Genomic DNA, 27,728 nt, shown 5'->3' with positions numbered 1-27,728 from the left:
AAAACGAGGAAGAAACGATAGCGTCTGTATTTCATTTTTGAAATTGTTTAATTAACAGTTTCTCAACAGCAACGACAAATACCCAAAGCTAAAATGTACGCATGTTATGTGAAAACAGGAAAAGGCGACCCAGGTCCACTCTATAACTACCATCTTTTGTCTTTATTCAAGGTGTCATAAAACTGAGTTCTGCCGTTGAAGGTACGTTTTGGGGCTTTTTGGGGTGGGGGGCTTTTGTTGTTGATTTTTTTTTCAGCCACAAAAATCAATAGTTTTGCTTCAAGGCTGCACAGCGTGGCCCATAGCTAGCAGGCTTCTGTGGCCGTGGTGTTTGACGCCATGTTCCGATTGCGAGCTGTTGCCATTGCGTCTCGTGTTTCTCCTTGTTCTGGCCATGTCGTACCACAAGTCTCTCGGCCTCCCTGTGGACCTCAGCGGTCCTGTGCGGACGGCATCGCGAGAGCACATGTGTGTCTGTATTTCCTTGTGTGGTCGCCTCAGATCCAGAGCTTCTGAAGAGGCACCGACTTCAGAGCCTGAGTGGATGTGAAGGCTGTCGGGAGTCTGCAGCCCAAACACTTTCAGCAAGGGCCTTTTCTGGCACAGCCGTGGTTCTTTGTGCTGTGTACTGGTTTCCCTGGGAAGCCTGTGGGCATGAAGAATCATTCCGGCTCCCGTGCTAGTAAGTGCACTTGCCAATCAAATAGCAAGTTCTTGGGTACCCAGTTACCTCACAATGCTGTGGGGGAAAGCCCAGCATGGAAGTGCATGCCTGTAATCCCAGCACGTGGGAATGGAGAGAAGGATCCATAGACAATTTGAAAACAGCCTACCCTACATGAAACGTTTGTCTCAAAAAGTACATAACAAAACAGCTGATGCTCTTGGGGCCAACTCTGCATTGTCTAGTTAAGCAGTGGTGATTTCCCTCTGTTAAACAAGGCTCTGGGCCCCTTCCCTGGCACCAAAACAATTAGGAGATTAAATCAAAGAAAATACAAAATCAAAGATAACGGCAGCACGTTTTGCTGAGGAATGGCCCAGGACTGCTACCAATAGCTAATAACTTTCCTGCAATCTCAGCTTTCAGAAGGCTGAGATAGGAGAATCATGAGTTTGAGGCTAGCCTGGGTTACATTGCTGGTCAGCCTGGGCTGAGATAGCAAGACCCTATAAAACAACAGTAACAAAATGTCTCTCATTATCAGAAGTGATGGTGACTAGTTTGGGGGTGGGGGGGGCTTTTTTGTTTGTTTGCTTGTTTGTTTGTTTGTTTGTTTAATGATGTTCTCACCCTCTTATGCAGTATGTGGCATTTTCTTTCTGTGAGTCTCATGTTTGTTTTGGGGGTTTGTTCCTGTGTGCTGGGAGTGCGCCAGTCACGCCCTGGGGCTGTCTTTATCCTTTCAAGGAGGTAGTGTAAAGAGAGGGATGGGTTTCAGGTGAGTGTTGCAGCTTGCAGGGAGATGTAGCTTGATGAATGGGAAATGCATGCAGGTGGGGAAAGGCTCTAAGGGAAGAGGCTGGACTTGAGCCAAGGCATTCAAAGGGCTAGAGATGTTAGGAGATGAGAGAGGAGCTCAGAAACTCATTCATGAGACCTAGAAATCCAGGGTAGGAGGCTCCATCCCCTGGCAGGAAGGGAAGTAAGGAAACAGGAACATCCCAACCGAAAGCACAGACCAGCAGTCCGGTCAACCACAGACTCCAAAACCAAATCCCAAAGGCAACGTTTGACCTTGACAGCGTAAAGAATGCTGTTACACTAAAGAAAACAGATGGAGGGGCTGGAGAGAAGGCTCAGTGGTTAAGAGCATTGCCTGCTCTTCCAAAGGTCCTGAGTTCAATTCCCAGCAACCACATGGTGGCTCACAACCATCTGTAATGAGGTCTGGTGCCCTCTTCTGGCTTGCAGACATATACACAGACAGAATATTGTATACATAATAAATAAATATAAAAAAAAAGAAAAAAGAAAAGAAAAGAAAACAGATGGAGGCCTGGGCTGTAGCTCAGTGGCAGGGATGTAGCTTAGTGTGATATACACACACACACACACACACACACACACACACACACACACCGTGAAAGCAAAAGAACAGGAGAAGGGTTCAGGTAATGTGCTTCAGAGTAGAGAGAGATGAACTAGGCTAATCAGCCCAAAGCTCAACAGAGTGCACATTTCAGGCCTCTCCAAGGCCACATCAAAGAAGAATTTTATAGAAAAACTCTCCAGTCTCTTCTGTACCTATCAAAGTACAAGAATTGGAGCTGGGAGAGAGCTCAGGAGATGAGGACCTGGACCTGAACCGCCAGCACCCACTTATAAAAAGCTGGGCATAGCTGCGTGTACAGATCAGAGCGTTCTGTGCCAGCCTCCCTAGCCCAGAACTGAGAGCTCCCTTTTCAGTCAGAGCCCCTACCTCAAGGCAACAAGGCCGGGAACAGTAGAGGAAGACAGCAAACGACCTGCTCTGGTCCCTTACACTTACACACACACACACACACACACACACACACACACACACACTGTGCCTACCTAAACACTCCCCACACAGAGAGACACACATTAAAAAATAATAATACAGAAGACAATGGCAATTTGGACCTGTAGATTCAGTTAACTATCAGATAATAACAGATAAGGGTTAGCCACCATTAAGCCGTTGTTCGGAAAATCTGAAGTCTGATCTTTACGTGGTCTGTTTGACTTAAGCACAATATTCCACTCACAACAAAGGATATAGAAATTTTTTTTAAATAAAGTTAGAAACCCAAAGAATTTTAAAACCTTATTCTACTAGAGGTTACTATTAGATGGCACCCCCTATTTCTCAGCTCCCCAAACACAGTTATATTCTCCCGAGAAAGGTGAAGCTGTGAGGGAAAGTGAGGTAGCCAGCGGAATGGCTGTCCAGAGCATGGCTGGCAGCCGGTGCCCACCTCCCAGAGGCCCTGGGGTCACAGGAAGTTCTCAGAGGTGTGAGCCACTAGGGAGCAGGCTTCTGCTGTGCTTGCACATCTTGTTGGCTGAGAGCTGGGAAAGCATGCTGTGCTCTAACTGTGACCTAATCCGTGTGTTCTGATGCAGTCTGGGGCTGTGTCTTTTGGGGCTGGGGGTGGGGGGGTGCGCAATGCATGCATTGTTCTCTGTGCACCTAGAGCGTGAGGCTCCTGTGAGCATGCTCCGTGGAATGTGTGTCAGATTACAATCTCTTGTGGGGCAGTGAAACAGCAATCGTTGAGTTAATTATCGCTCTTACTCTTTTCCGGCTGGGTAATGTATCCATGGCAGCTGCCTAGCTCTTCCCCATGCCCGGGAATATGAATGTATACAGAAGAGGCCTCTGTCAAAAGAATGAAACTTCTTCCTTTTTCTTTAAAAATGGCTCTTCTTGATTGTGCTATAACTCTGAAACTAGCGTTAAAATTCTAGGTGGGTTCTCATTTCCTTTGTTTTTTTAAGGGAAAACATTTGGGAGGAGGAGCCGGGGAGGTAACTTACTGGTAGATGGCTTGCTTAGAGTGCTTGAGGCCCTGGGTTCAACTCTCATCACCAAAAGATAAAAAGAAAGACGACTCGGAAAGTCACCAGAGAGAGATCTTCAGAGGTTCCACTTGCGCTTTGCTACCAAGAATTTCATCATATGGTTTGGTGCATTCCGTTTTCTGAAACCCTGTCTCCTTCAACACTATGTAGCTTCATGTAAGCACCAAGGGGAAATTTGTCATGTTAATGGCGAGCTTTAAAGTGAAATGTTCTTTGAAAGATTTAAGTGTGGACTTAAACAGAAGTACATATTAATACTTTATTTTTCAGTGAACAGAAATGTCTGAATGGGGAGAAAAAGAATATTTAACTACGGTATCTTATCATTAACATTGATTAATTCTTGCCTTTAATTTTAGGTTGATAGTGCCAATCTCAGGGCTGGGGAGTTTGGTATGGTGGTGATTTCTAAAAATGCTACAAGGTCCCCGGTAGCAGGGCAGGCTGGTCCTGCCATGTGTCGAGCGGCTGGGCAGGTTCCCAGCAGTGAGCTGCAGGCGGGCGCATGGTTGGGAGACACGCGGGCAGACACATCGTATGGGGTAGAACTGAATATTTATTACTTAGAGGAAAGAGAGAGTGGGGGGAAGAAGGAGAAGAGGAGAAAGAGACAGAGAAGGGGGAAGTGGGGGGGGGGGAGCAGGAAGGCACGCAAGTGCACTCCAAGAAGGGATAGAGTCTAAAATGGCGGGGGAAGGGCAGGGGTCGCTGGGAGTGGGCGTGGCTTGCCTCTTAAAGAGATGAAAACCAGGGCTGGAGAGATGGCTCAACAGTTAAGGGCATTGCCTGCTCTTCCAAAGGTCCTGAGTTCAATTCCCAGCAACCACATGGTGGCTCACAACCATCTGTAAATGGGTCTAGTGCCCTCTTCTGGCCTGCAGGCATACATGCAGAAAGAATATTGTATACATAATAAATAAATAAACATTTTTAAAAAAAGAGATTAAAACCGTAACAGTGATAGTTCCAAACTCAGGGCTGGGGAGTTCGGTACGGTGGAGCACTTGCTTAGCATGAACAAAGCCCTGGGCATGTACAATGCTCAATCTCAACACAGGGAGAAGAGGGAGACTGAGAAATGGGAGGCTTAGCACATAAAGGCACTTCCTGCCAAGCCCCATGCTGAGTTCAAATGCTGGGACCCCTGGGGGAAGGAGAAAACCAGCACCAACAAGCTCCTCTGACTCCACTTGGATGCTGTGTGTTTTAATTTTAAAATTAAAAGAAGAGAAAATGGTTAGTTCCAAACTAAATTGGGCTAAGAGGGAAAGGTCCAGAAAGAACATCTGAGGTAAAACTGAAGTTGAGCTGTGGAAGAAAGAAAAAAAGACGTCCATGCCGAGAATCCCAGGTTAGAATTTCACGCATGCCCTCTGGCAGGGGACTCTCCCTCCTGACGTGGAAGCAGACAGGTGCACTTCCACAAGCGGAAAGAGAAGACCAGCCTTATCGTAGAACTGCAGACAAGTCAGAGCTGAAGCAGCCGGCAGGGCAGCCCTGACAGCCAACAGGCAGCTTCAGCTCCCAGGCAGGCGACCCCAGCCCCAGCCTAGAGGTCTTTCCCGGCCACTGCGGCACTAGTGCGCTAACTTATGTTTAAATCAAATTGCGGTATTCTGGAATTGGCAGCCTGGAGGGACGAGGCGAGGCTGCCATGTTGTCAGACTGTTGCAGGCTCCTTCTGATGAGTAGGTATGCCCTGTGAGAAGACCCCTCAAGGGTGATTCGTGATCCCTTTACAGGTGATAATTCCAAGCGCCCAAATGACAGGAAATCCTTCCGAAAGCCCAGATAAAGAGAAGTCTGCTTTAAAACTATGACTAAATGAACTGCTTAAGAAAATCAAATGACAAGACAGTATGGGCTCTCCCTCCTCTCTGGTTGTGACTCCCACAGGGTGCTGGAGTTGGGTGCTCATTTGTGCCGTCAGAGCAAGGCTGTGAGAGTTGACACCCAGTCCTCCATGGAGGAACCACAGAGATCCACTAACCAGACCCTTCCCTGAGCACAGGAATAGTCTCGAATATTCTCTCTTCCTTATCCCCACTTCCCCTATTCAGATATCTAAAATTAAATATCTAACTGCTGTTGGGTATGCCATGGTGCACGCCTGTAATCCCAGCACTCGGAAGGCGGAGGCAGGAGGATTTCTGTGAGTTTGAGTCAAGCCTGTTTTACATAACAAGACCCTGTCTCAAGAAACAACGACAAATTATTACTAATAATAGTAACTTTAAAAACAATAAATATCTATTTTGTTCCCAATGATGACTGAGTATATATGTACAATCCTCACCAGAACAGGTGACTTTGGGCTGTCATAGCCAAGGTGACATTTTTTGTGGGTTCATGAATTCTGGACCACCAAATGGAAAGACATCTCGAGAATACTAAAAACAAGACGAGAGAAATGAGTTGGTTTGTAAAAGGCCCTGCCTCCAAACCTTATGGCCGGAGTTCAATATTCGGGACATATACAGCCGGAGAGAACTCTCTCTCCAAAGTCATCTCCTGTGACCTCCACATCCATGAAATGGCACATGTGCACAGGCATGCGTGCACACACACACACACACACACAATGTTTGCTTTAAAGAATAGCAATTCCCGGCGGTGGTGGTGCACACCTATAATCCCAGCACTCGGGAGGCAGAGGCAGGAGGATTTGTGAGTTCAAGGCCAGCCTGGTCTACAGAGTGAGTTCCAGGACAGTTAGAGATGTTACACTGAGAAACCCTGTCTAGGAAAAAAAAAAAGAAAGAAAGACCCTGGTATGGTAGTGATTGCCTTCAATCCCTCCACATAGGAGGCAGTGACAAGCAAACCTCTGAGTTTGAGGCCAGCTTGGTCTATAGAGTGGTGTTCCAGAACAGTCAAAACTACACAGAGAGACCCTGTCTTGGATGGATGGATGGATGGATGGATGGATGGATGGATGGATGGACGGACGGATGGACGGATGGACAAATGGAAAAATAGTAAAAATAGGTTTAGAGAGGCAGAGCCTAACATGTACAAGCCCCTGTCTATAAGCCCAGCACCATAATGTTTAAAAGCTAAGATAATTAGAACCAAGGGATGTAGCTCAGTTGGTAGAGCGCTTGCCTTGCTCACACGAAGTTCTGGGTTCCATGCGTCATACTATATAAACCAGGCGTGATGGTGCACTCCTGAAACACCAGCACTGGCAAGTGGACGCAGGAGAATTATCCTCAGCTACACAATGAATTTGAGGCTGACCTGGCCAGTCTCAAAATAAACAAAACTTAAAGCAGGGCCTACGCTTCACTTCCGTTTTCTTTCTTTCCTTTTTTTTTTTTAGGTTTATTTTATTTTGTATGTATGAGTGTTTGACTGGCGTATAATATGTGCACCGCATGTGTGCCCGATGACAGTGGAGGACCACAGAGGGCATTGAGTCCTCTGGAACTGGAGTTACAGAGGCTTCTGTGCCACCATGTAGGTGTTGGGAATCAACCCTGGGCCCTCTGCAAGAGCGACAAGTGCTCTAAGCAACTGAGCCATCTCTCCAGCGCCCCTGTCCCATTTTCTAACAGACAACACTCTCAGCCTCCTGTCTGTTGTGAAGAGCTTCCTTTACAGAGCTCACTGCTTCCTGTCTTGCATTAAATCCAGAACTTCCCAAATAAAGGTAACGTTTTAAAAGCCCTCAGCTAAAAGGCCTACAGTCTTAGCTATTGGGGAGGCTGAGGTGAGAGGACTGCGGGTTCAAGGCCAGCCTAGACTCTACTGCAAAATAAAAACATATTTTTAAAAAAAGGATGGAGGGTATAACTCCATGGTTAAGTCTGCCCAGCACCTGAGAGGCCTTGGGTTCAATTCCCAGTATGGAAAGCAATCAATCACTACATTTTGATCAAATGGTGACATCGTTCCCTCCACGGATGAGCTTTGCTGTTCCCACTGTGTCCACTTTTTAAGGAAAGCCAGCGTGACACAGCGGACGGTGGCAAACCCGTTACTGGACAGATGGCTGAGGACTGACTCGTAGTGGAAAACTGAGGGTGAGGTTTCATCACTTACATGACCAGAAATCAACACATCTCTTCAGACCTTCAAGGCAGAAGACTGACAGGGCCAGGATAGAGCTGTCTCCCAGGACGGCGTTCCACCCTTCTTCCAGAGCGACGCTGGAGGGCTGGAGACTGAATATTTTATAAATTTTTTTTAATTTTTTTGTATTTTTTTTTTTTTTTTTATTTTCTATTTTTTGTTTTTTTATTTTGCTATTCTTGTTTTTTTTTCTTTATTTTTTTTGTTTTCTTTTTTTGGTGTATTTTTTTATATTCATTTTTTTATTTTTTTTATTTATTTTTTTTTTTTTATTGTTATTTTTTATTTTGATTTTTTTTTTTTGTTTTTTTTCTCTTATGTTTTTTTTTGTTTTTTTTTTCTTTGTTTATTATAAATTTTTAATTTTTTGATTTGTTATTTTTTTTTTTATTTTTTTTTTGTATTTAGTTAGTTTTTTTTATTGTTTATTTTTTTTTTTTTTATTGATAGATGATTGTTTTTTTTTTTGATAGATAGATAGATAGATAGATAGATAGATAGATAGATAGATGATAGATAGATAGATATTAGATGATAGATAGATAGATAGATAGATAGATAGATAGATAGATAGATAGATAGATGCATACATACATACAGATAGAGACAGATAGATATTCAATCCATAGTTCATTGAATCCACAATGTAGAACATACAGACACAGAGAGACCACTGCAGCTTCCTGAATCTGGGATTATTATCTGAACTATCAATGATGGAGCCACGTGATGCAGAAACTGGAGAAAGACGGATCCAGGTTAAGACCAGTAGTTTGTCTTGTGTTGTCAGGTACAGGCAACTCTGCAGGACCATGGACAACATTTTATAGCTGCTTTTATTTTTGGTGTCTCTTTTCCTGAGTTGCAGCCATATGGAGGCCTTCGGCAATAGAGAACCCCCCACTAACTGGATGTGTGTGCTAACTGCTATTCACGTAGGCAGTGTCCATTGCGGCACCGACCAAGCGTCCAAAAGTTGGAAACAACCTCTCAGATGAGGTAATTGCCATTCAGTTTAAAAACTGTATTTGGCTTTAGTTTCAGTTCTAAAGTCAGGGAAAACGTGATTCCATGGAGCACAAGTACTCCAGTGAACAAGACAGGGCTGAAGAAAATGAAGAAATGAGAGGACCTGGGTTTGGTTCCCAGCATCCACATCATGGCTCAGACCCTCCACAACTGCAGGAGACCCAATGCCTTCTGCCAACCTCTGTGGGCATCAGGCACACACACATGGTATGCATACATACATACAGACAAAACACTGAGACACAGAAAAAAATAAATCAAAACGACACTTTCCTGCTAAGGCAGAGGATTAGTGCTACTGAAGTACCCTGTAGCTCAGGGAGAATGACATAGCAGAAAGGAACCTGCCAGCTGGGCCAGGCTGTCAACTTTGACATTCCAGAGGCCCACCCAGCCCTTCCGGCTTCCTGGAATGCTGTCCTTGTGTGGGGTTTCTCTTTCCCCATCCTTGTCTCGTGGTGGCTGAGAACAGACCCTGCAGCATCAGTGCGGAAGCCAGAGTAACCCTCATTCTCCACCACGGGACAGAGAAACAGAACGACGTGCACAAAGACATACACATGCCAGGCTATGCCCCAAAGTCAAGGATTCGTGGTGGTGGCCGTGGCTAGGGCTGGCTCTCTTCCTATAAGTCAGACCTGCATTCACAGGGAGATGCATTGCTGCCGGATTATAAGAGCCCACTGTCCCACAGCAGAAGGCTGACTCGTGATTCCACAGGCCAGTGCTCAACAGGCTCAGCTGTCAGGTGGGACAGAGGTGACTCAGGGAAAGGCTGCTGTCCCCAACACTGGCATTGGCTTAATCTCATCTCAAACACCGTCACTCACCCAGAAAAGCCTCGGCCAGCCTTCCTTCCGCTGCTGGAACAGTGGAATGCGGCGGCAGCTGTCCATCCGTCCCGGTGATGTGGAGGCCCAGCTAAGGTAGAGGGAGGAAAAGTACCAGCCAGCCCTCGGAGTCAGAGGAGCGAATAGTGAGGAGGCTGCCACCCACCCAGGCCCAGTGGCATTCCAAACCCGAGGAAAGCCCCATTAGCTGGAGGTCACCAGGAACACTTTTCCCAGTGCCTGGGTGGCATCAGGACCCTGATGTGTTTTAGCTGCTAATGCCGAGTTTCTTCACACATGTGCGGGCAGCAGAGTCTCCAGAGTTAGGGGTGTGACTCGGTGGTAGAGCATTTGCCTGGCTTATGCAAGGCTTTTGCAACTGAGCATCCCAGAAAAGAAAGAGGAAGACAGGAAGGGAAAGAAAGGGAGGGAGAGAAAAGAAAGAGTATTAGATCCCTTCTGTATATGAATGTGTCTGGAAGGATTACGGATTCGTATGGAGCTTGGGAATTGAGGACCAGTGTCAGCCTGTACGAGAAAAGCTATCAACTATAGTTACTATGATAGTATGATTCCCTCTTCTCTAGGCCTGGCACCAAAGTGCTTCCACAAACTGCCCGCTAACTCTCACACCCGCTCCATCGGGACAGCACATTGAGCGTGCCCACCATACCAACGAGAAAACAGAAAACAGAGCCAAGCACCTGGGATCACCCAGCTGGCCTGAAGCAGCTAGTTCAAATATTCAAATCGATTGTCTGTGTGATTCAGCCTGCAAGCCAGGGCCGCAGGGATGACCTCACTGTGTGTTGAAAGTGAGTGTGGTGTCTTTCCAGCCAGCCGGTGGAGCGATTGCCTCAGGCATCGAGGAGAGGGAAAGTTGAGAGGAAATGTGACCCTCCTGCCAGGCCTGTTGGGACAGAGACTGCAAAGGGTGGGGCTGTCACTAGGGTGGAATCTGACTTAAGGGAAGAGGGCAGGAAGTGAGAATGCTCACCCTACTGAGCCCATCCTTGAGAAAAATAACTTGGCCTGCCTTCTCAAATTCCAGGGCAACCATAAATCCTGAAACAATCTGTTTAACTACGTTCAGTGGGGACACATGTACCCAACATGCACACTACACACACATATATACCACAGACATATACTCACCATACGTACTATAACCACACACACACCACCATACATACATAAACACACACATACCTCACATACCATATACATACCATACACATTCATACATGACATACCACACACATACATACCACAGACATAGACACATGCTTACCACATGCACCATAACCACACACAAACCACACACATACCACACATCACATATATACATACACACTCGTACCTCACACACCACATACCAAATACGTATCACACACACATATATATATACATACTACACACATACATACCACAGGCACATATACACACAACACACACCATACCATACATACATGCACATACATACATACATATACACCATATACACTCATATACACACATACCACATACACACCCCACATATGCATACACACACACCACACACATCAAACACATACACGTTACATACATGCACACACTACACACATGCCACAAACATACCACACACACCGTGCACACACACTCCTCCTCAGTAGTTGTAGCTATGAGGAAGTCATCTCCACACTGCAGCAGGTGCTTTGTGGATATTTTTGCCTAAATTCCAATAGATCTGGCCTCGGGGCTTTATCAGTTGGTCTTTCTCTTTGTCTACCTGCCTTTTTCCTCTCCTGTCTGTTTCCCTAAGGGCAGCAGTCTTTCCCTGTCTGTCTTTAGCTGCATATTGGCTGTTGTAAACTTTCTCAGCTATTTCCAGAAGCTGAGACCTATTCGTCCCTTTCAAATCCCTCTGGCGTCTGGAGCTTTCTTCCTTATGACTGGGGCCGACCGTGTGGCAAAGGATATTAGTGACTTGCTGGTCTTTGGAGGCACCTCGGTCTAAGGAAGTAAATACCAATATGTCTCATACAGCCTTTCCAGAAACCCAGCAAGCAATTTATCAGGTCCTGAGCAGCTGGACTTACCTTGGATAAGCTGGTAGTCCTCCTAATAATGTCTAGTGAAAGACCATCCAATGTTCTCCAACCTTAAAACAATTTCCAACAGGCTGATAAGGGCCTGTGGCTTCTTTGAAAATGGAGGGTTCAAGGGTCTTCAATTATATATCATCAGTAGAGAAGGGGACATAAACCATGAACAGGGAAGAAGATGAACTTCCACTCCTCCCTCTCCCCCCAGGGCTGCTACTGGAGGAACTACTTTCCTGGGGCACAGCCAGCTGTGTAGAGCCTGTGGAGGAGCCAGCATTTCCTCCTCCCTGTGCGTGCACTGCTTAGAAGGCAGGGAGCCCCTGGATGAGGCCTGGTCCGTCCCCACCTCCACACAGGAAACAGGACCAGGACCCTGGGACCACAGCGGGAGTTATACGCCACTGCTAGCTGGTGGGGCTGAGGAGATGGGGGTTCTAGGTTTCTCTGGTCAAATTTGCTAGGCCAAAAGGATTCCAGTCCTGGAGAAGAGGGCACAGGTCTTAAGCTAAGAGGGGAGAGTCTTGTACCAGAGAAAACTATTGGTTGTTACAAGGAAATTCACAGCCACCACTGTGGCTCAGGAAGCTTCAGGCATCTCCATAGCGGCAGTCACCACAGAAGGGGAGTGTCTGTGAGTCTCTACAAATGCTACAGCTGACAGAGAAGGCCACAAGAGGCAAGGAGATCCGGTTCAGCATGACTAGGTTAGCTGGTGCTAGCTCAGAAGGAGATCCGGTTCAACAATACTAGGTTAGCTGGTGCTGGCCCAGACTTCTAGAACCTGATACCAGGTGGTTGATTTTAGCCAAATTTAAGCACAACACCATTTTGGAAAAAAGTTTCCTGTTGACAGCGAACTCAATCAAGACATGTTTACACTGAAATTCTTTACAAAGTACATGTAGCATTTTCCATAAAGATGGGTTCTGTTGACTGGGAAGGATAAGGTGTAGGGAGAATGACTGAGGTAAACACAAGGCCTGTGGGAGTCGAGTCAGGATTGGCCTAGCCCTAAGATAAGACCAAAGTTGGCAAGGTCGCAAAACACAAGTGACATTTCTCTAACGACTGAGAAGCAATGGTTCAAGATCTAGTGGGGGGAGGTCTGAGATAAACAAACCTAATAGTCTGGAGGATTCGGATGAGGCCTGGCCCCACAGACAGCAAGATCACCAGACATAGAAAACTACATTGATTCCCAGGGGAAGACAGGTAAATATTTCCTTCCTTTGAAGAGACAAGCTTGCATGTTTAGTTTTTCCTGGTGTCCCCGGTGCATATCTGTATGCACAAGGACCTCCTGACCTCTGCAGGTATCATCACACCTGGACCACCGTAGCCGGCAGGAAAGGGTGCACAATTTGGGGGCAGTGGCGGCCACGGTCTCAGGATGGCTCACTCCCCCTTCCATTTTAGATCTGCCTTTTCCAGCCAACAGAACTGACAGAAACCCACAAAGAGACACACAGGGAGACGCAATCATACAGAGAAAGACAGTAAATACAACCAGGGTGGCCACGACACATTCAGACACCTGAACAGACCAAGCGAGTTCAGGACATCTCACACGGATCCTGGACACTGAATCTTTGGTCACACCCATCTCCTCTCTTGTGTCTTAATCCGATGGCAACTCCTGTGGACCAGACTCGCCTCCAGAGGTGTTCAAATCAGATGACTCTGGATTGACCTTCTGGGGTGGCAGCATCAGGTAGCTACAGAGCATTGGCAGCTAACAGTTATCTGTCAGAGTATATTCTCAGGGCTCCCCGAGAAGTCGTCTCCAGCTGGCACACTCTTCCTTGCTTCTGGGGGGGTCCTCCTAAATATCTGGGTCCAGTCTCTGGGAAATCTCACTGGGGAGCCCACCAAAGACAACCACTCAAACACAGTTTATAACCACCTGAGAGTCTTTATTCTAGGCGGCTAGAACTGCGCTCTGGTATTCAGGACCCAAGTATAAAACCAAGTGTTTGAGATAAGGGGTTTTCAAAGGTGAAAGCCACACCCTGGTGTTTTGCTTGGCGGCTATCGGGAGAAGTTTTACACAAGGAAGCAGTTCAACAAAAGTTCAACAAAGACTAAGACACTCAGTTGGCTGGAGGGGGGGGGGTGTCTGCAAAGCAGGCAGTTTAAAGAAGCCAAGATAAGCCAGCTGGGGCAGCTTCACCTTGGGCTCTTAGAACAGAGATGGGTAATTTCCATAGAATCAAGATGAACAAATTCTCAGCAAAAATAAAAGATGGAGGGACCTATGCACTGTCTGGCCCTGTCGTAGCAATAGCTTTGGACTGCATCATATCGATCCTTAGTTGAAGAGCAGTGAAGTGTGTACGTCTGTGAATAGTTCAACTCCAAACTTGGCCATGTGACACAACAGCAAACCTTTTATCAGTTGTCGGTTTCTGGGGACCATAAATTTGGGGAAGGGCGTTGGCTGGTGGTCCTGGCTCAGGGCCTCTCTTGGTCTTACAGTCCATGGGAGTTAGAACATTTGGAGGCTGTCTGAGCATCTCTCCCTCTGTAGACTCAAGGTTTCCCCACATGGTCTTCCTCACAGGCTGACCTGGGCTTCCTAACAGCTCGACGGCCTCAGGGCCACCGGGCTGCTAGAATTTCCGTTTCATGCTCTGATTCTAGCATTGAAGGCCGTGCAGTAGTATAACCTCTGGCTGTGCTAGTTACAAACTGCAAAGCTTCCTGTGTTTCAGGGACTATGGAAAGGAGTTCAGACTGCGTGTGTGTATATGTTGCAGAGATGGGGGTAAGGTAGGGTGGTGGGTGTCGGAGACAGAACCTAAACCCAGTACCTCATGTGGCCTTCAGGCTTCACCCCTGACAGGGAATAGTAATATTCTAGAATAGAAATTGGCCAACTGAATCCTTCAGATCCAATGCAGCTTATTGGTAGAAAAGCATATCTATTGATTGACATTTTTTACTATAACTGTGCCAAACAGTAGAAATGACAGAGCCTGAATAGTCACACACACACACACACACACACACACACACACAGGGGATGACGACAATCCAGTTATTTCTCCAGTTAATAACAAATAGCCACCAGACCATCTTTTTAAACATTTGGGTGTGTTCAAGTAGGAATCCATTATGGATGCTGTCTGGTTTGTGTGCATGTGTTTAATATTATTATTATTGTATTATATTGATTGTGTTCATTGCGGATTCTTTTATACAAACATGATAATGACACTCAGTTTCCTGTGTCCCCCCCCCCCATTTCTCATTGGTACGAGAGACTGAACCTCTAGGTCTTTAACCATGGCAGGCAAAGCACAGCTCACCACTGAGCTGTCATCCTGGTCTTCCAGCTTCCTTTTTTAAAACCTTGAGAGGGCCTGGCACCTACGTCTGTCCATAATCCTGACACTTGAGAGCCTGAGTCAAGGATAGCATAAGTTCAGGCCAACCTGAACTACACAGAGGAATCTTGTCTCTAAATAAATACTGACATCGATAAAGGGATGGGTATTGCAGCCCAGCTGTCTTAGTTTTTATTGGATTAGTGTTCGCGTGCGCGCGCGCGCGCACACACACACACACACACACACACACACACACACGCTCCACAGTGACCATGCGCAGGTCAGAGGGCAGCTTGGTGGAGCTGCTTGGCTCCTTCCACCATGGGCTCTAGAACCCCACAACACAGTTCTTTTGCCAGCTGAGCCATCACTTGCCGCCAGCTCTAGAGCCCTGGCTGAGCATGCGCCACGCCCTGGATCTAGGTGTGTGTCCCCCCCCCCCTGCATTCCTAAATTAACGGATTAAAACCTACACAGTGTTAATTTCCTCCTACTCCTTAAAAGCTGTTTGGCCTTGGAAAGGTTTCTTCATCTCTCAGTCCTCTGAAGCCCGGAGTGGCCTCAAATTCACCACGTAGTATCCGGGTCTGCTGATCTTCCAGTCCACGTTTCTCTGGCTAAATTTTGAAAGTGGGAGAAAAAAAGAGGGAGGGGGGGATGCTAGTCTGAGGGCTGAACATTGGGGCCGCTAGTCTGAGGGCTGAATGTGAGGACTAACCAGGCGTCTTATAATATAGGGAAGATTAACGGTCACGGCTGGCGGGGTAGGGGTTCCTAGAACAGGGTTTCATCTCTCTTCTGTCCTTATATGGAGTTTGAGGATGATGTATCATGGAGCCAGCTGGAAGGTAAACAAGAATTTTGCAAGGCCGCCGATTTGAAGATGTCATAATAAGGGACAGTTAACTGTCATCTCTGGCCATGCTGGTCCCAGCTGGTTTTGAGGGATCTTGAGTTTACTCCCCCCTGGACATCTTGCTGTGAGCCAGCTCTGCACCTGCATAAGCCGGCAGTCGCCCTGCCTGACCTAGGCGAGTTAGTCTTCCAGCCTGGTCCAGGACCAGGAAGGATGGGAGGTGAGAATCCACTTCTCAGTCCTCGGGGTTGGGAGGTGAAAGCCGAGTGAGAGAAAGAGCAAGCTAGTAGAGAGGGCGTCCATGTCTGTTCTGGGGGGTGACTAAAGGTTTTACTTCTCAGGGAACGGGGGTGCTGCCTCTTACTACTACCCCCCCCCCCCCGTCACGGCCGCTGACAAATATAGTGACTTTGGAGGACGTGAGTCATTTAGCAGCAGAGGCTTCCTGTAGTCACCCAGCTGGCCCAACCCAACCCGCTTTGACCAGGTCACCTGAAGAGGGACAGACTTCTGGCATAAGTGAACCGGTCGCCTAGGCAACCTTCAAGGCAACGAGTCTGCTATGGAACGCCCATTTGGGGGCTTGTGTTCAGAAGGAACTGAAAAGATAACAGAATGTAGTAACTGCTCTATCCGGCCAGAAGAACAGGGAGAAGCATTTGGAGGGACAGTGCAGATGTCTTCCAGTAGGTGGCGACACTTACACTGGTACCTGGAGCAGTAGGAACCCCAGGGCAAAGGGAGGAAACTTGGTTGCCTGAATAAAGTATGATTGGTCAGGAAGAGCGGCCTGAAGGCTAGCAGACTTGGGGAGCAGGAGTTTCCTGAGCCCCGGATGGGACACTTTCCTCCGAGGAACATATGTAAGCCTGCATTTCCACGTTATCACTGCGGTCCTAAGTACAGACAACAGTTTGGAAGCAGGGACGAGACCTGCAGGATGTGACCAATTCTAAAACACTTCTGACGAACACGAGCGTTTGACCTATTGCCTACTTTGTACACAGATCCTTCACGCAACAATACTTTTCCTAACCATGAGGAACTCTGGTGTTTTCTATTTAAACGTTTTCCTTTCTACACAGTGAGGCTGCCTGACTCACCTCCGTTGATCCCATGACTCATTAATAAATCACAGGCGTGAGCTGTAGAAACCCGCAGGAGGAAACGGCTGCGACACCCCCGGAGACGGGTTAATAAATAGAAAGATCTAGAGACCGAGAAAGGGTCAAGCAGGACGTAGAATGACCTCAGGATGACCTAAGAGACAGGAGGATCAGAAAAATAATGGCCAGAATTGTGGCTTGAACAGTGGTACACAGATGCCCTGGGTTTGGGGCTGGACATTAACTGGAAGGTCGCTTAGGAGGGTAAAGATAATTTGTAAAAAGCCTTTGTTTGTTTCTTAAGTCCCACCTCCGTTTTTTTTTTGGGGGGGGGTAGACCCTAACGTATTCTGTAACTTAAGGTGTATCCAAAGAACATCATTATATAATTCCAGGACTTTTCGAGCTTTATTGAGAAAGGGACCTAAGCGATGGAGCTGACCGAGAACTCCGGGCAGGTGTGGTCAGAGGACTGAGCCGACAAAGGCTGCTCCGCTGTGGCTGCGGCAGGATCCGGTTTCACAAGGTCGGGAAGAGGGGAGTTAGGTAGAGCCTGGTCTCTTTATTTAGCAATCCTGTTGGACAGAGGTCTCTGTATAGAGCTGACATCAAATCTAGAGTTCACATCACTCTTTTGGGACTATCCCAGGCATCTCTTTAAAAAAAAAAAATATGGAAACACCACTAACTTTATTCTGCTTGTCCTCTCGGGTGGCCGGACTCGGCTTCCTGCCTTTCCAGTTTCCCAGTCCCCGGCTTCCTCCACCCGAATCTTTTCTTTTGCAAAGCCTTTGGGTGATGGTAGCCTGTTGCTAATGGCAGATTTCAAACAATGGGTGTTTCTGAGCCCGGTTTATTGAGGCGGTCTTTTCGGTGTCCTAGGGGAGATTGTAAATGAGACGTCCACAGGGGCTCTTTTGTGTGGCTGGCTTTCACCCCCGCCAGAGAGGAATTCCCTTACGGAGCTGGGACTTAAAGCCGATTTCTTGCCTTTTTTTTTTTTTTTTTTCCCAACAGCCAGAGCGAAGGGCAACAAATGAGTCAGTCAGTCTGTGCTCCCGTAACTTCCTACCCAGTTTAGCAAAGCAATGACTCGGCTCTTTACACGTAGAAGGCAAGGCTCCAGTTTAAAATTTCTGGGATTATTCTCACAGCTGAGCCTCTTTCCTTGACAGTCAGCAAACTGGTTAACCCATCAGGGGGACCTAGCCCCTAGCTGTTTTTTCTCACTCTCTAGAGAACTGGTCCTTGTTTGGATTGCTTTCTCTTTTAAATCCAAGGACAGAAACAAACGTTTCCTGGCCTCCAGCTCTTCTCTTCCCCCTCACCCTTGCAACCCGGTTTCTCAGCAGGGGTTGGCAATTCTAGAGCTGTAATTACTGCAGGCCGAGCTTGGCCAGGCTCCACCCTGGGGAGATTACGCCCTTTATTGTGGCTCAGCCAGGTGCCCGGGGTGACAGGACAGGCCTTTATCTTCCAGCTTGACAAGGTTATCAGCGACTCAAACGGGCTGAACCTCGGAGCAGCGGCCCTCAAAAGATTCTCTTCTCCACAGTTTTATTGGTAGTTAATTTACGTCCACCCTAGCCCTGCCTGCCTCGGGTTTTTCCGCATTCCCATTCCAGGTCTGAGAGAAGTCAGCTGCCCCTGCGAGCCAGTTTTGACGAGACCCCCCACCCTATAGCATCAAGCATTTTGGCACGCGCAGGAGAATTTTTCAGTGTTCATAGTTGCCTTTTGGATTTGTGTTTTACATTCATTTCTTTATTGAGAAAGGGGACACCACGGCCAGAGGCCACCTGCTGGGGCTGTCTCTGTCCTGCCCCGTAAACTCCAGGGATTGAAACAGGCTAGCAGACTTGGCAGCAAGTGTGTCTACCTGGTGAGCCCAAAGTTGTTATTTGATAAAGTCTGACTTACGGTAATAGAAATCCAAAAGAAAAAAAAAAAACCCAAGATTTTATTGCCCCTCATTTTTATGGTTCATTTTAAAAACAAGACTATAATCCACACCAGGAAGTAAGGTGCAGGGCTTGTTTAGGGTCATAAAAATGTCGAGTGTTTGATCGGTCACCTGTGCAGTTCACTAACACATCTGTCTACCCACACATCAGTTTGGAGAGATTGTTTTGGCAGTGCTGGGGGTGGAGATCCCCATATGCTGGGCAAGTGTGACACCACAAGCTATACACCCCCCACCCCAGTTTACTCTGTAATTCAAGCTGTAACGATGATTATCTCAGCTATTAACTGAGTTTAAACTAGAGCATTCGAAGATGATCTCCAGACCCTGTTCCCTGTGTAGAACTTTAATAACTGAAGTTTGATTGCAGATAAAGTGTAGCCAGAAGTCCCACCCCACCCAAAAGAATCTATTATGGACTCCCACCCGCCTGTCAGTCCAAGAAAAAAAACAGCTAATTTATTTATTTTACTGTCTATGAAGTTGGCATGGGAGTAAGGATCCGGAAGAAGAGGGGTGGACGGCACAGCCTTGTAAATATGCAATGTTTATCTCAAGAAACACAGCTTGAAGTACCATTTGCTATTCAGATATCACCCTAACCTGTGGAAAGAACACAGTTGAAGAACCCTCTGGCCACCCCTACCGTTAAAATAAAAACTAACAAGGTATATCTCATGTGCAAGGTACTAACTCCACAGACAACAGAGACTACAATCAAACCCGACTGTGCTGTGCTGAAGAGGCAGGAGTAGGAGGATCAGGAGTTCCAGGACAGCCTAAACCATACCTTTAAACTCGGTGAGGTGGCTCATGCCTTTAATCCCAGCACTCAGGAAGAAGAAGTGGGCAGATCTCTTGTTATTTGGGGGTTTCTGGTTTTTTTTTTTTTTTTTTTTTTTTTTTTTTTTTTTTTTTTTTTGAGACAGGGTTTCTCTATGTAGCCCTGACTGTCCTGAAACTCTGCTCTATGGACCAGGCTGGTCTTCCACCTGGTCACAGATCTTCCTACCTCTGCCCTCCAAGAACTGGGCTCAAAGCACACATAGCAAGGCAGAAGATCTCTTTCAACACTAGCATGGTCTACAGAGTTCTAGGCCAGTCAGGGCTACAAACTACACAGTGAAACACTGTCTCAAAATAAAACTGAAATAGAAAACGTTGTAACAAACTACGTTCTACGGGGTGGTGGTTCAGTTCTGAAAGTGGTAGCCCTGCAGGATGCTGGCGACTCCTCCATCCACATTTCTGTAAGCCATCACCCAAAATCTGACCTTGGGACTGCCAGCAACAGGATTACAGCGCTGCCCTCCCAAAGACTCAAGGGGAGAATCTTTTGGTCATTGTTGTTTTAAGACAACGTCTCACGTAGCCCAGGCTGCCCTTGAACTCACAGTGTAGCTGAAGCTAGCCTTGAACTTCTGATCCTTCTGCCTCTACCTCTCCGGTGAGGGGATTACAAGTGTTCACCCACCATGACCAGCAGATACAGTGTGGCACGTCTTTGAAAACTAAGTAGGCGTTGGCTGGGAGAACAATTTCCCAGCCCGCTCTGGCTCTGTCGTGGGAGAGCTGGGGCAAAGCAACCTCTCTCTTGGCCTCCCTTTTTATCAGCAAGCCATACCCTCCTTGGCAGAGTTGTTTTGGGGGATTTAATGAGACCGGCTGCAGCCTTGGGTTCATTAACACTCGGTGAATGAGGCAGATAGAGGTTGGAGTAACATGATACCAGTTTTAATTCTTAACTTCAAAAGGATTTTAACTGAAATTTGGCAGATGACAAGCACTCACCAGTGCCTCCTGTCCTTTGTCTCCAGGCTCGAAATCCACCCTCTGCTCGCCAGGTGTGTGCTCTACGACTGAGCTACACCCCAGGGTGACTCCTGTAGTGGGAACGAGCCCTGGAGGACACTGGGACAGTTTCTTAGATCTGTGTCCTCAGCTGTCAATGACACAGCAGGTAAAGTGACTCCGTCATCCTCAGAGCCGATGGTGATCAGGACCAAGGAACCGCAGAGGTCAGGACAGATAACAGGACACTTTTCCCTTGGAAAGAGGAGGGTTTCTAGGAGGAAGAAAGGAGATCAATAATTAAATGCTTACCTACCTCGCTGCTGGTGCCTCCCACAGCCCCGCCTTCCAGACCCCACAGACACCAATAGGAAGGGAAGGCTGGTTTCCTTTCTTCGCCGAAGCACAAACCCTGTTTTTCAGGCATGAGGCTTTCCAGTGCATTCTCCAGGCTGCTGGCAATCCCTAGGCAGAGCTGCATTCAAGGGCTCCCAGGAAAGCCTGACTCCAGTCAGTTAGGACTCAGCAGGCCTGGGCTCCCATAGATGTGATTATCGTCATTCTTAAACAGGCCCCTCACTTCCTGAAGCAACACAGACAAATACCATGAGCTTGATACTCTTCTCCAGTATAGGAATCCTCTACAACTTATGGTCTTGGCCTCGGGGTGAGCAAATGCCAGCTATGGTCTGTTTACTAGACCCCCACCCTTAGGAAGGTGAGGCAGGAAGATCAGAAGTTCCAGGTTATCCTCAAGTCCCAGGTCAGCCTAAACTGCATGAGACTTTAGCAAATGAATAAATAAAATAAATAACAAGATTTTTAGCCAGGCGGTGGTGGCACTAAGGAGGCAAAGGCAGATGGATCTCTGCGAGTTCAAGACCAGCCTGGTCTACAGAGCAAGTTCCAGGATAGGCTCCAAAGCTACAAAGAAACCCTGTCTCAAAAAAAAAAAAAAAAAAAAAAAAAAAAAAAAAAAAAAAAAAAAAAAAAAAAAAAAAAAAAAAAAAAAAAAAAAAAAAAAAAAAAACACAAGAAAAGCCGGGGTGGTGACGCATGTCTTTAATCCCAGCACTCTGGAGGCAGAGGCAGGCGGATCTCTGAGAGTTCGAGGCCAGCCTGGTCTACAAGAACTAGTTCCAGGACAGGAACCAAAAGCTACAGAGAAACCCTGTCTCGAAAATTTTCAAAAAAGTAAAGACAACAAAGGTTCTCAGAAGGGAAAAGCAGATACAATGGCATATTTGTAATCTCAACGCTCAGAAAGTTGAGGGGGTTGGGGGATCAGGAGTTCCAAGGTCAGCTTCAGCTTTGCAGTGAGTTCTGGGCCAGCCTAGGCTACAGGAGACAAAAGCCCAAGAATGATGAGTGACAGGAACCACAGGGGAGAAAAGCACTCAGACAGGGAACGCAGAACATCCGGGCCACTCAGCAGCGGCCAGTCAGGACCTGAGTGTGACACCCGGCAGAGACAAAGGAGGATGTGAGGTAGATAAACCACAGGTGAGAGCAGAAACCACAGTTTTCATTTTGATGATGCTGGGAGTGGAACTCTGAGCCTCGAACATACAAGGCTCATGTTCTACAGCTGAGCAGTCACTCAACCCCATGACTCTGGGGTTTGACATACTAGCTCCACGGCAAAAGGTGGCATTCACAGCTGCACTTGGCCAGCCCTGACTAGTGCCAGCAGAAGTGGGCACTGGGGACAACAGACTATGTAGTTGTCTGTCCTTTGGTATCCTTGGAGAGTTGATTCTGGAACACCCTCTTCGTCCTGCATGTTTATAGGAATACTCAGCCACTCGAGTCTCTTGGGTAGTATTTGCATAACCTGTGAACAATATACTATAAGCCATTTTGAGATTACTTCTAACACCTAATACAAACGCTTTGGGAATATTGTTTTTTATTTCAGTGGATCTAGAGATCCGTCTCAGGCATACTCTACCACTGATATAGACCCATACATATTTTTTAAGACAGGGTCTCACTCTGTAGCTCTGGGTGGCCTAGAACTTGCTGTGTAGACTAGGAAAGCCGCAGAGTCACAGAGATCCACCTGTCTCTGTCTCCCAAGTGCTGGGCTTAAAAGTATATGCCAACCTGCCTGGCTAGATGTTAATTTTTGGAGACAAGTATCCAACTTTGTGACTCAGCCTGGCTTTCCCTTTGCAATCCCCCTGCCTCAGCCTCCTGCATGCTAGGACTGTGTGAACATACACCAAGCAACTAGTTGTTATGCTCTACAGAGAGAATAGCAAATAAAAGTCTGGCATGTTCCGCGAAGGCGCCATCTGTCCTTCCAGATCCCTTAACATTCACAGTGAGTGGAGCCTGCAGGTGCTGACCTTGTGGCTACAGGGAGGAGTGGGTGGTGGACTGTGAGACCCAAGGCCACCCGGACTAGCTTTGCAGCCACAGTCTGGCTTCCCTTTTCTCCAGGAAATGTCTTCCCATTGTCCTTCATTCCTTCATGTAGCCAACATTTACTATGTCATGACTGTGACCTACCTGGTCTAAGATCCGCCGTGGCATGCCTGCGACCTACCTGGTCTAAGATCCGCCGTGGCATGCCTGCGACCTACCTGGTCTAGGATCCACCATGTCATGACTGCGACCTCCCTGGTCTAGGATCCACCATGTCATGCCTGCGACCTACCTGGTCTAGGATCCACCATGTCATGACTGTGACCTACCTGGTCTAGGATCCACCGTGTCAAGAATGCTTGGCTGCGTGCTTCATACCTCTTGGTGAACGTCTTTCTCTCGATCCGGCCAGGAAAAAAATATATAGGGTCAGCCAAATGGCTGAGAATCGGCATCTGGAGAGAAATGAAAGCTGGCTGGCCAATGAGAGCATCAGAGACATCACTTTTCTTGTTCCTGGCATCATGTCCACACTCGTCTCTTAGTAGTTCTGAGTTTTCCTACACAGCTATGATGGCAAGACTCTGGACATCTGATAGTCCCCAGTATTGAGTTACAGGTGTATGCCACCACACCCAACTGGCATGCTGTCTTTCATCCAAACTCAATCCGCCCTAACCGAGGGGTTGGGAGAGCAGTTGCCCAAACAGGAAACTGTCTATAATTCTGTGACTCTGACCTTGGGCCCCCAATCTCCCTTTTCTGTGAACAGTCCATTCAACTCAGGAAGACCTGTGAGCCAGGCCGGGACACATTTTGAAAAACACACACATGATTACAAATGCTGAAGAAGAGGAAGAAAACAATCCCCTAAGTCTAAGAGGAAGTGATCCGAGTCCATGGTAGAAACCACTCCGTAGAGTCATGGGCCAAATGGACATGAAATCTTGGCAGTGCTGAAGCAGCCGGGGCTGTCATCTGTGTACACAGATGACTCAAGGGCCCCTGTTAGCAAAGCCGGGAGAACGAAGTGTCAAGTCCAGATCAAATTCCCAACTGGGAACGATACTTGCTCGCGCCTTGGAAATTAGTAATCCTGAAGGTAGAAATGCCCCGATTTCAACACAGGTGCCCTGGCTCTCGGAAGGCTGCAAGTCACACTGGGGGTGGGGACAGACGGATTGGACAGACACGACATGGGACGCAGGCCATGCTGGCTCAGATCCCCAGCTTTGTCTATGGTTTCAGGCATGTCCTGTCTTCACATATGGCAACTTTGAGCTCCTAGTATTACTTAATTGATTGTCAAACTTCACTAAAAGTCTCTGTGACGGGGCTCAGACCGTAACCCCGGGACCTGAGCCTTCGGCAGAGACACCTCCTTCCCAGCATCATTCGGTGCCTTCTAATTTAGGTAATTAATGGAAGTTTCTGAAGAAAGAAAAATTCTTTGATCTGAACTCTGAGTTTCCGGGTACCATTTCCAGATGCAGAGCTGAGGAGTGCCAGGTGCTTGGGCTAACAGCAGCCCACAACTGCGGGCCTCCATTCCTGCCCAAGGGAGGAAGGGGTGGGGCAGTCTGAGAGGACCAGACAACCTAAAAACACTGCCAATGGCATTTTCCTGGGTGTAGCTGAGGCTGGGAGGCTGCTGTCTGGGAACCTGGCCCGGCAGTGTGCAAGTCTTCAGTGATCCTTGCAGATAGGAACCCAGCAGGGCTGACTGGGAAAACTGCAGACCCAAAAGGTATCTGCATGCAGAATACACATTAAGACAAAACGGGGGGGGGGGGCGGGGGGCACACGAGACTACGGGAGGAGACTGGGAGTCGTCGCAGCAGGAATCCCATTTTGATGATGCTTTTTCAAGACTGACTAGGGAACCCAGGTTGGTCTCGAACCTTGATCACCCCCCCCCATCGGCCCCAGAAGGATTCACAGTCCTTTGCCACCTGCCATGCATGCTCTCGGGATGCCCAGGGTTTGCTAGTCCAGAGGTTTTACTCAGCATATAGATGGGACAATTGCTAATGTGCTTAGATAAAAATGAAGCCATTCTGGAGCTGGACGTGGCTGGTGCATCCCTTTAATCCCAGCGCTCAGGACGCATAGGCTGAGTTCCAGGACAGCCTGGGCTACCTAGTGAGTTCCAGGACAGCCAAGGCCACACAGACAAACCCTGTCTCGAAAACAAAAACAAACAAACAAAAAAAGATGTTCTGGACAGATTCCAGCTCTTTACCAGTCCGCAGGGCCAACAAAGCCACTTACCAGAAGGAATTGCTGTGGAGCTCCAAGCACATGTGTTGTTCCTATCTTGGCCACCAGGGGACGCCCAAGAGCAGGGTAGCCCTGCCGCGCTTAGTTTGTTTTCCCAAACTTTGGATTGGGAGGGAGGAGGTCCGGTGCGGGGGCGGTAGGAGAGATGCAGCTGGCTGGAAAACAATCCATTTGTGCCCTGAAATTATCCCACCCGCCGTTTTCAAAGTCAAAGGTTGCCACGTTACCTGTTGCCAGGTTCCTAAGAGTGCTCGGGGAAAGATGTGGATGAGAAAAGCCCTCCTGAAGCCCGGTGGGTTGCAAGCTTTGCCCTGCGCCAGCGCAGACATTTGGAGAGCAGCTGCGGCGGATCTGAGCGCCGTTCGGTTGTTCATCTAACAGAGGAGTGGCTGCGTCTTACGTCGGTTCCAGGCATCAAGTGCCTGGGGCTTTTTCTTCTTCTTCTTCTTTCTCTGTTTAATGGCTCTTAACTTTCTGATTCCTCCCCTCCCCTCCCGGAATTTTTATACAGTGCTCGCCCTGTACAAAACAACCTCAGTCTCGGGAAGCCCAGGTTTTGTAACAACCTTTTAATTAGGAGTGTGTGTGTGTGTGTGTTTGTGTGTGTGTGTGTGTGTGTGTATTAAATAAACCCCAAACGTCGTGGCCCAGAGGACAAGCCTTTCCTTTCTTCCTGCCATCTGAGAACAATGTTTTGTTTGATTAGCCGGGTAGTGGGGCTCTCCCTAGAAAAGGCGGGGGCTATCAGTTGAATAGATCTTCAAGCCAGACATGCCGAGGCTTGGGGCATTTGTCTGGCATTAGGAAGTGTCTGGGATCTTGGTAACCACCAACTGGCAAGGGTGTGGATGACTGCAAGAGTTATTGCCAGCCCCTCCCCATCCTCAGCGCTCACAACAGCCGCTTGCTTTTTTTCTTTTTTCTTCAGAGACAGGGAAGAGTGTTTTCCCCGAGGAGGATGTCTTGAGTGCAAGTCGTTCTCAGGAGGCCACTTTCCTGGAGCCAGAACTAAAGGAGAGACTCCTGTGTAGTGCACTGTACCTCCCAGGGGTGGGCTGGCAGACAGCAAGCAGGCGTTCCTGGCCCCTGCCTCGCACCACAAGCCACCCTATCACTCTGGGTGGCCTGGAAAGGGGGAAGCTGTAAATATTTTTGAAACGGTGCAGTAACTTTCCCATGTGGACTCTGTTGGGTAGAGTTTCTGTAACGTTTTGTTGACTTTTAAAAATTTATATATACCTGAGTATTTTATTCTCTCCCTTATTTTTTATTATTATTTATTTCTTTATTTTGTTAGTTTCAGGACTGAAGACAGGCCTTCCTAGAGAAAACAGGGTCTCTACGTAGCCCTGGCTGTCCTGGAGCTCCCTCTGCAGATCAAGCTGGCCCCAGACTCATAGAGCTCCTCCTGCCTCTGCCTCCCAAGTACTAGGATTAAAAGCGTGGACTACCACTGTCAGGCTTAAATAAAATATTTATTTATGTTCATCCCGAAGCCGGGCGGTGGTGGCGCACGTCTTTAATCCCAGCACTCGGGAGGCAGAGACAGGTGGATCTCTGGGAGTTCGAGGCCAGCCTGAAAAAAAAAAAAAGATTATATTCATCCCGAAGACACCTCCACAAAACACCTTCTCCGAGCATTGGGAGAGATTCCTCCTCACATAGCCCTCTGTGATAGACACAGCGCAAGTGGGACCCAGGAAGGTGACAGAGTACGCCATGCAGAGAGAGCTTGAGTGTGGCCTTTTATTAAAAGGGAGGGAAGAGAAAGAGAGAAAGGGAGCGCAAAGGAGGAGAAGCAGAGAGCTGCCTCTTCATGAGAAAGGGGTGGGGGAGAGAACTAGAGATAAGAGAGTGGGCGGAGCTTGTCTCTTAGAGGGCCCTTTCACCTGTGTGCAGATTAGGACCCTGGCTTGGCCGGGGAACAGCCTGGGTGCATCCTGCCAGATGACTGGCCAGGCCAGCATAATGCCTGCATCCTAACACTCTGCACCTTGTAGCAACTCCTTATAGGTTTAGTAAGTGAGTAAGTTTGAAATGGTTCCCAACAGAGGCGTGAATTTTTACTTAATTTGGTTTGGGGTGCCTGTAGCCCCAGTTGCGTGGGAGGCTGTAGCAGATTGAGTGTTCGAGACCAATCTCGGGATCATGGTGAGACTCTTTTTGTTTGTTTGTTTTTGAGACAGGGTTTCTCTGTGTAGCCCTGGCTGTCCTGGAGTTCTCTCTCTGTGTAGATCAAGCTGGCCTCACATTCAGAGATCTACCTGCCTATGCCTGGCAGATCCTGGGATTAAAGGCGTGTGCTGGAGGACTGGAGGAGATGGCTCAGCCAATAAGAGCACTGGCTGCTCGTCCAGAACAGCACCCACATGGCAGCAAGTTCCAGGACAGCTACATAGTAAGACCCTGACTCAGAGAGAGAGAGAGAGAGAGAGAGAGAGAGAGAGAGAGAGAGAGAGAGAGAGA

The 27,728-nt window shown here is 47.7% G+C and overlaps 1 protein-coding gene and 1 long non-coding RNA gene across 11 annotated transcripts in view; one reads left to right on the top strand and one right to left on the bottom strand.

The window, feature by feature from the left end:
• Nucleotides 1–27,728, top strand: part of Dlgap1 (DLG associated protein 1) — a 672,355-nt gene that overhangs the window by 586,234 nt on the left and 58,393 nt on the right. For 4 of the 7 annotated variants that reach the window (XM_050166170.1, XM_050166169.1, XM_050166172.1 and 1 more), the window contains one exon: nt 172–201. The exons of the other annotated variants lie outside the window; for them this stretch is intronic. In XM_050166170.1, coding sequence (XP_050022127.1) covers nt 172–201 — 30 coding nt within the window. The remainder of the gene's footprint in view (nt 1–171; nt 202–27,728) is intronic. 7 annotated transcript variants of the gene reach the window in all.
• On the bottom strand, nt 17,525–26,472 carry LOC126516038 (uncharacterized). Of its 4 annotated transcripts, XR_007595998.1 has the most exons (5): nt 25,490–26,344; nt 23,312–25,417; nt 23,201–23,274; nt 21,024–21,195; nt 17,525–20,886 (listed from the first exon to the last, which is right to left on the bottom strand). It is a non-coding gene; the product is annotated as an uncharacterized lncRNA (long non-coding RNA). The 4 variants fall into 4 exon arrangements; XR_007595996.1 differs by having other exon boundaries at nt 21,024–23,163; nt 23,312–26,472; XR_007595997.1 differs by having other exon boundaries at nt 21,024–23,126; nt 23,312–26,472.

The sequence above is a fragment of the Alexandromys fortis genome, unplaced genomic scaffold (genome assembly GCF_014885135.2).
Source record: "Alexandromys fortis isolate MF-2015 unplaced genomic scaffold, M_Fortis_MF-2015_v1.1 scaffold_143, whole genome shotgun sequence".
NCBI classification, from domain to species: domain Eukaryota; kingdom Metazoa; phylum Chordata; class Mammalia; order Rodentia; family Cricetidae; genus Alexandromys; species Alexandromys fortis.
The sequence above is the reverse complement of the archived record's forward strand: the minus strand, read 5'-3'. Positions and strand labels throughout refer to the sequence as shown.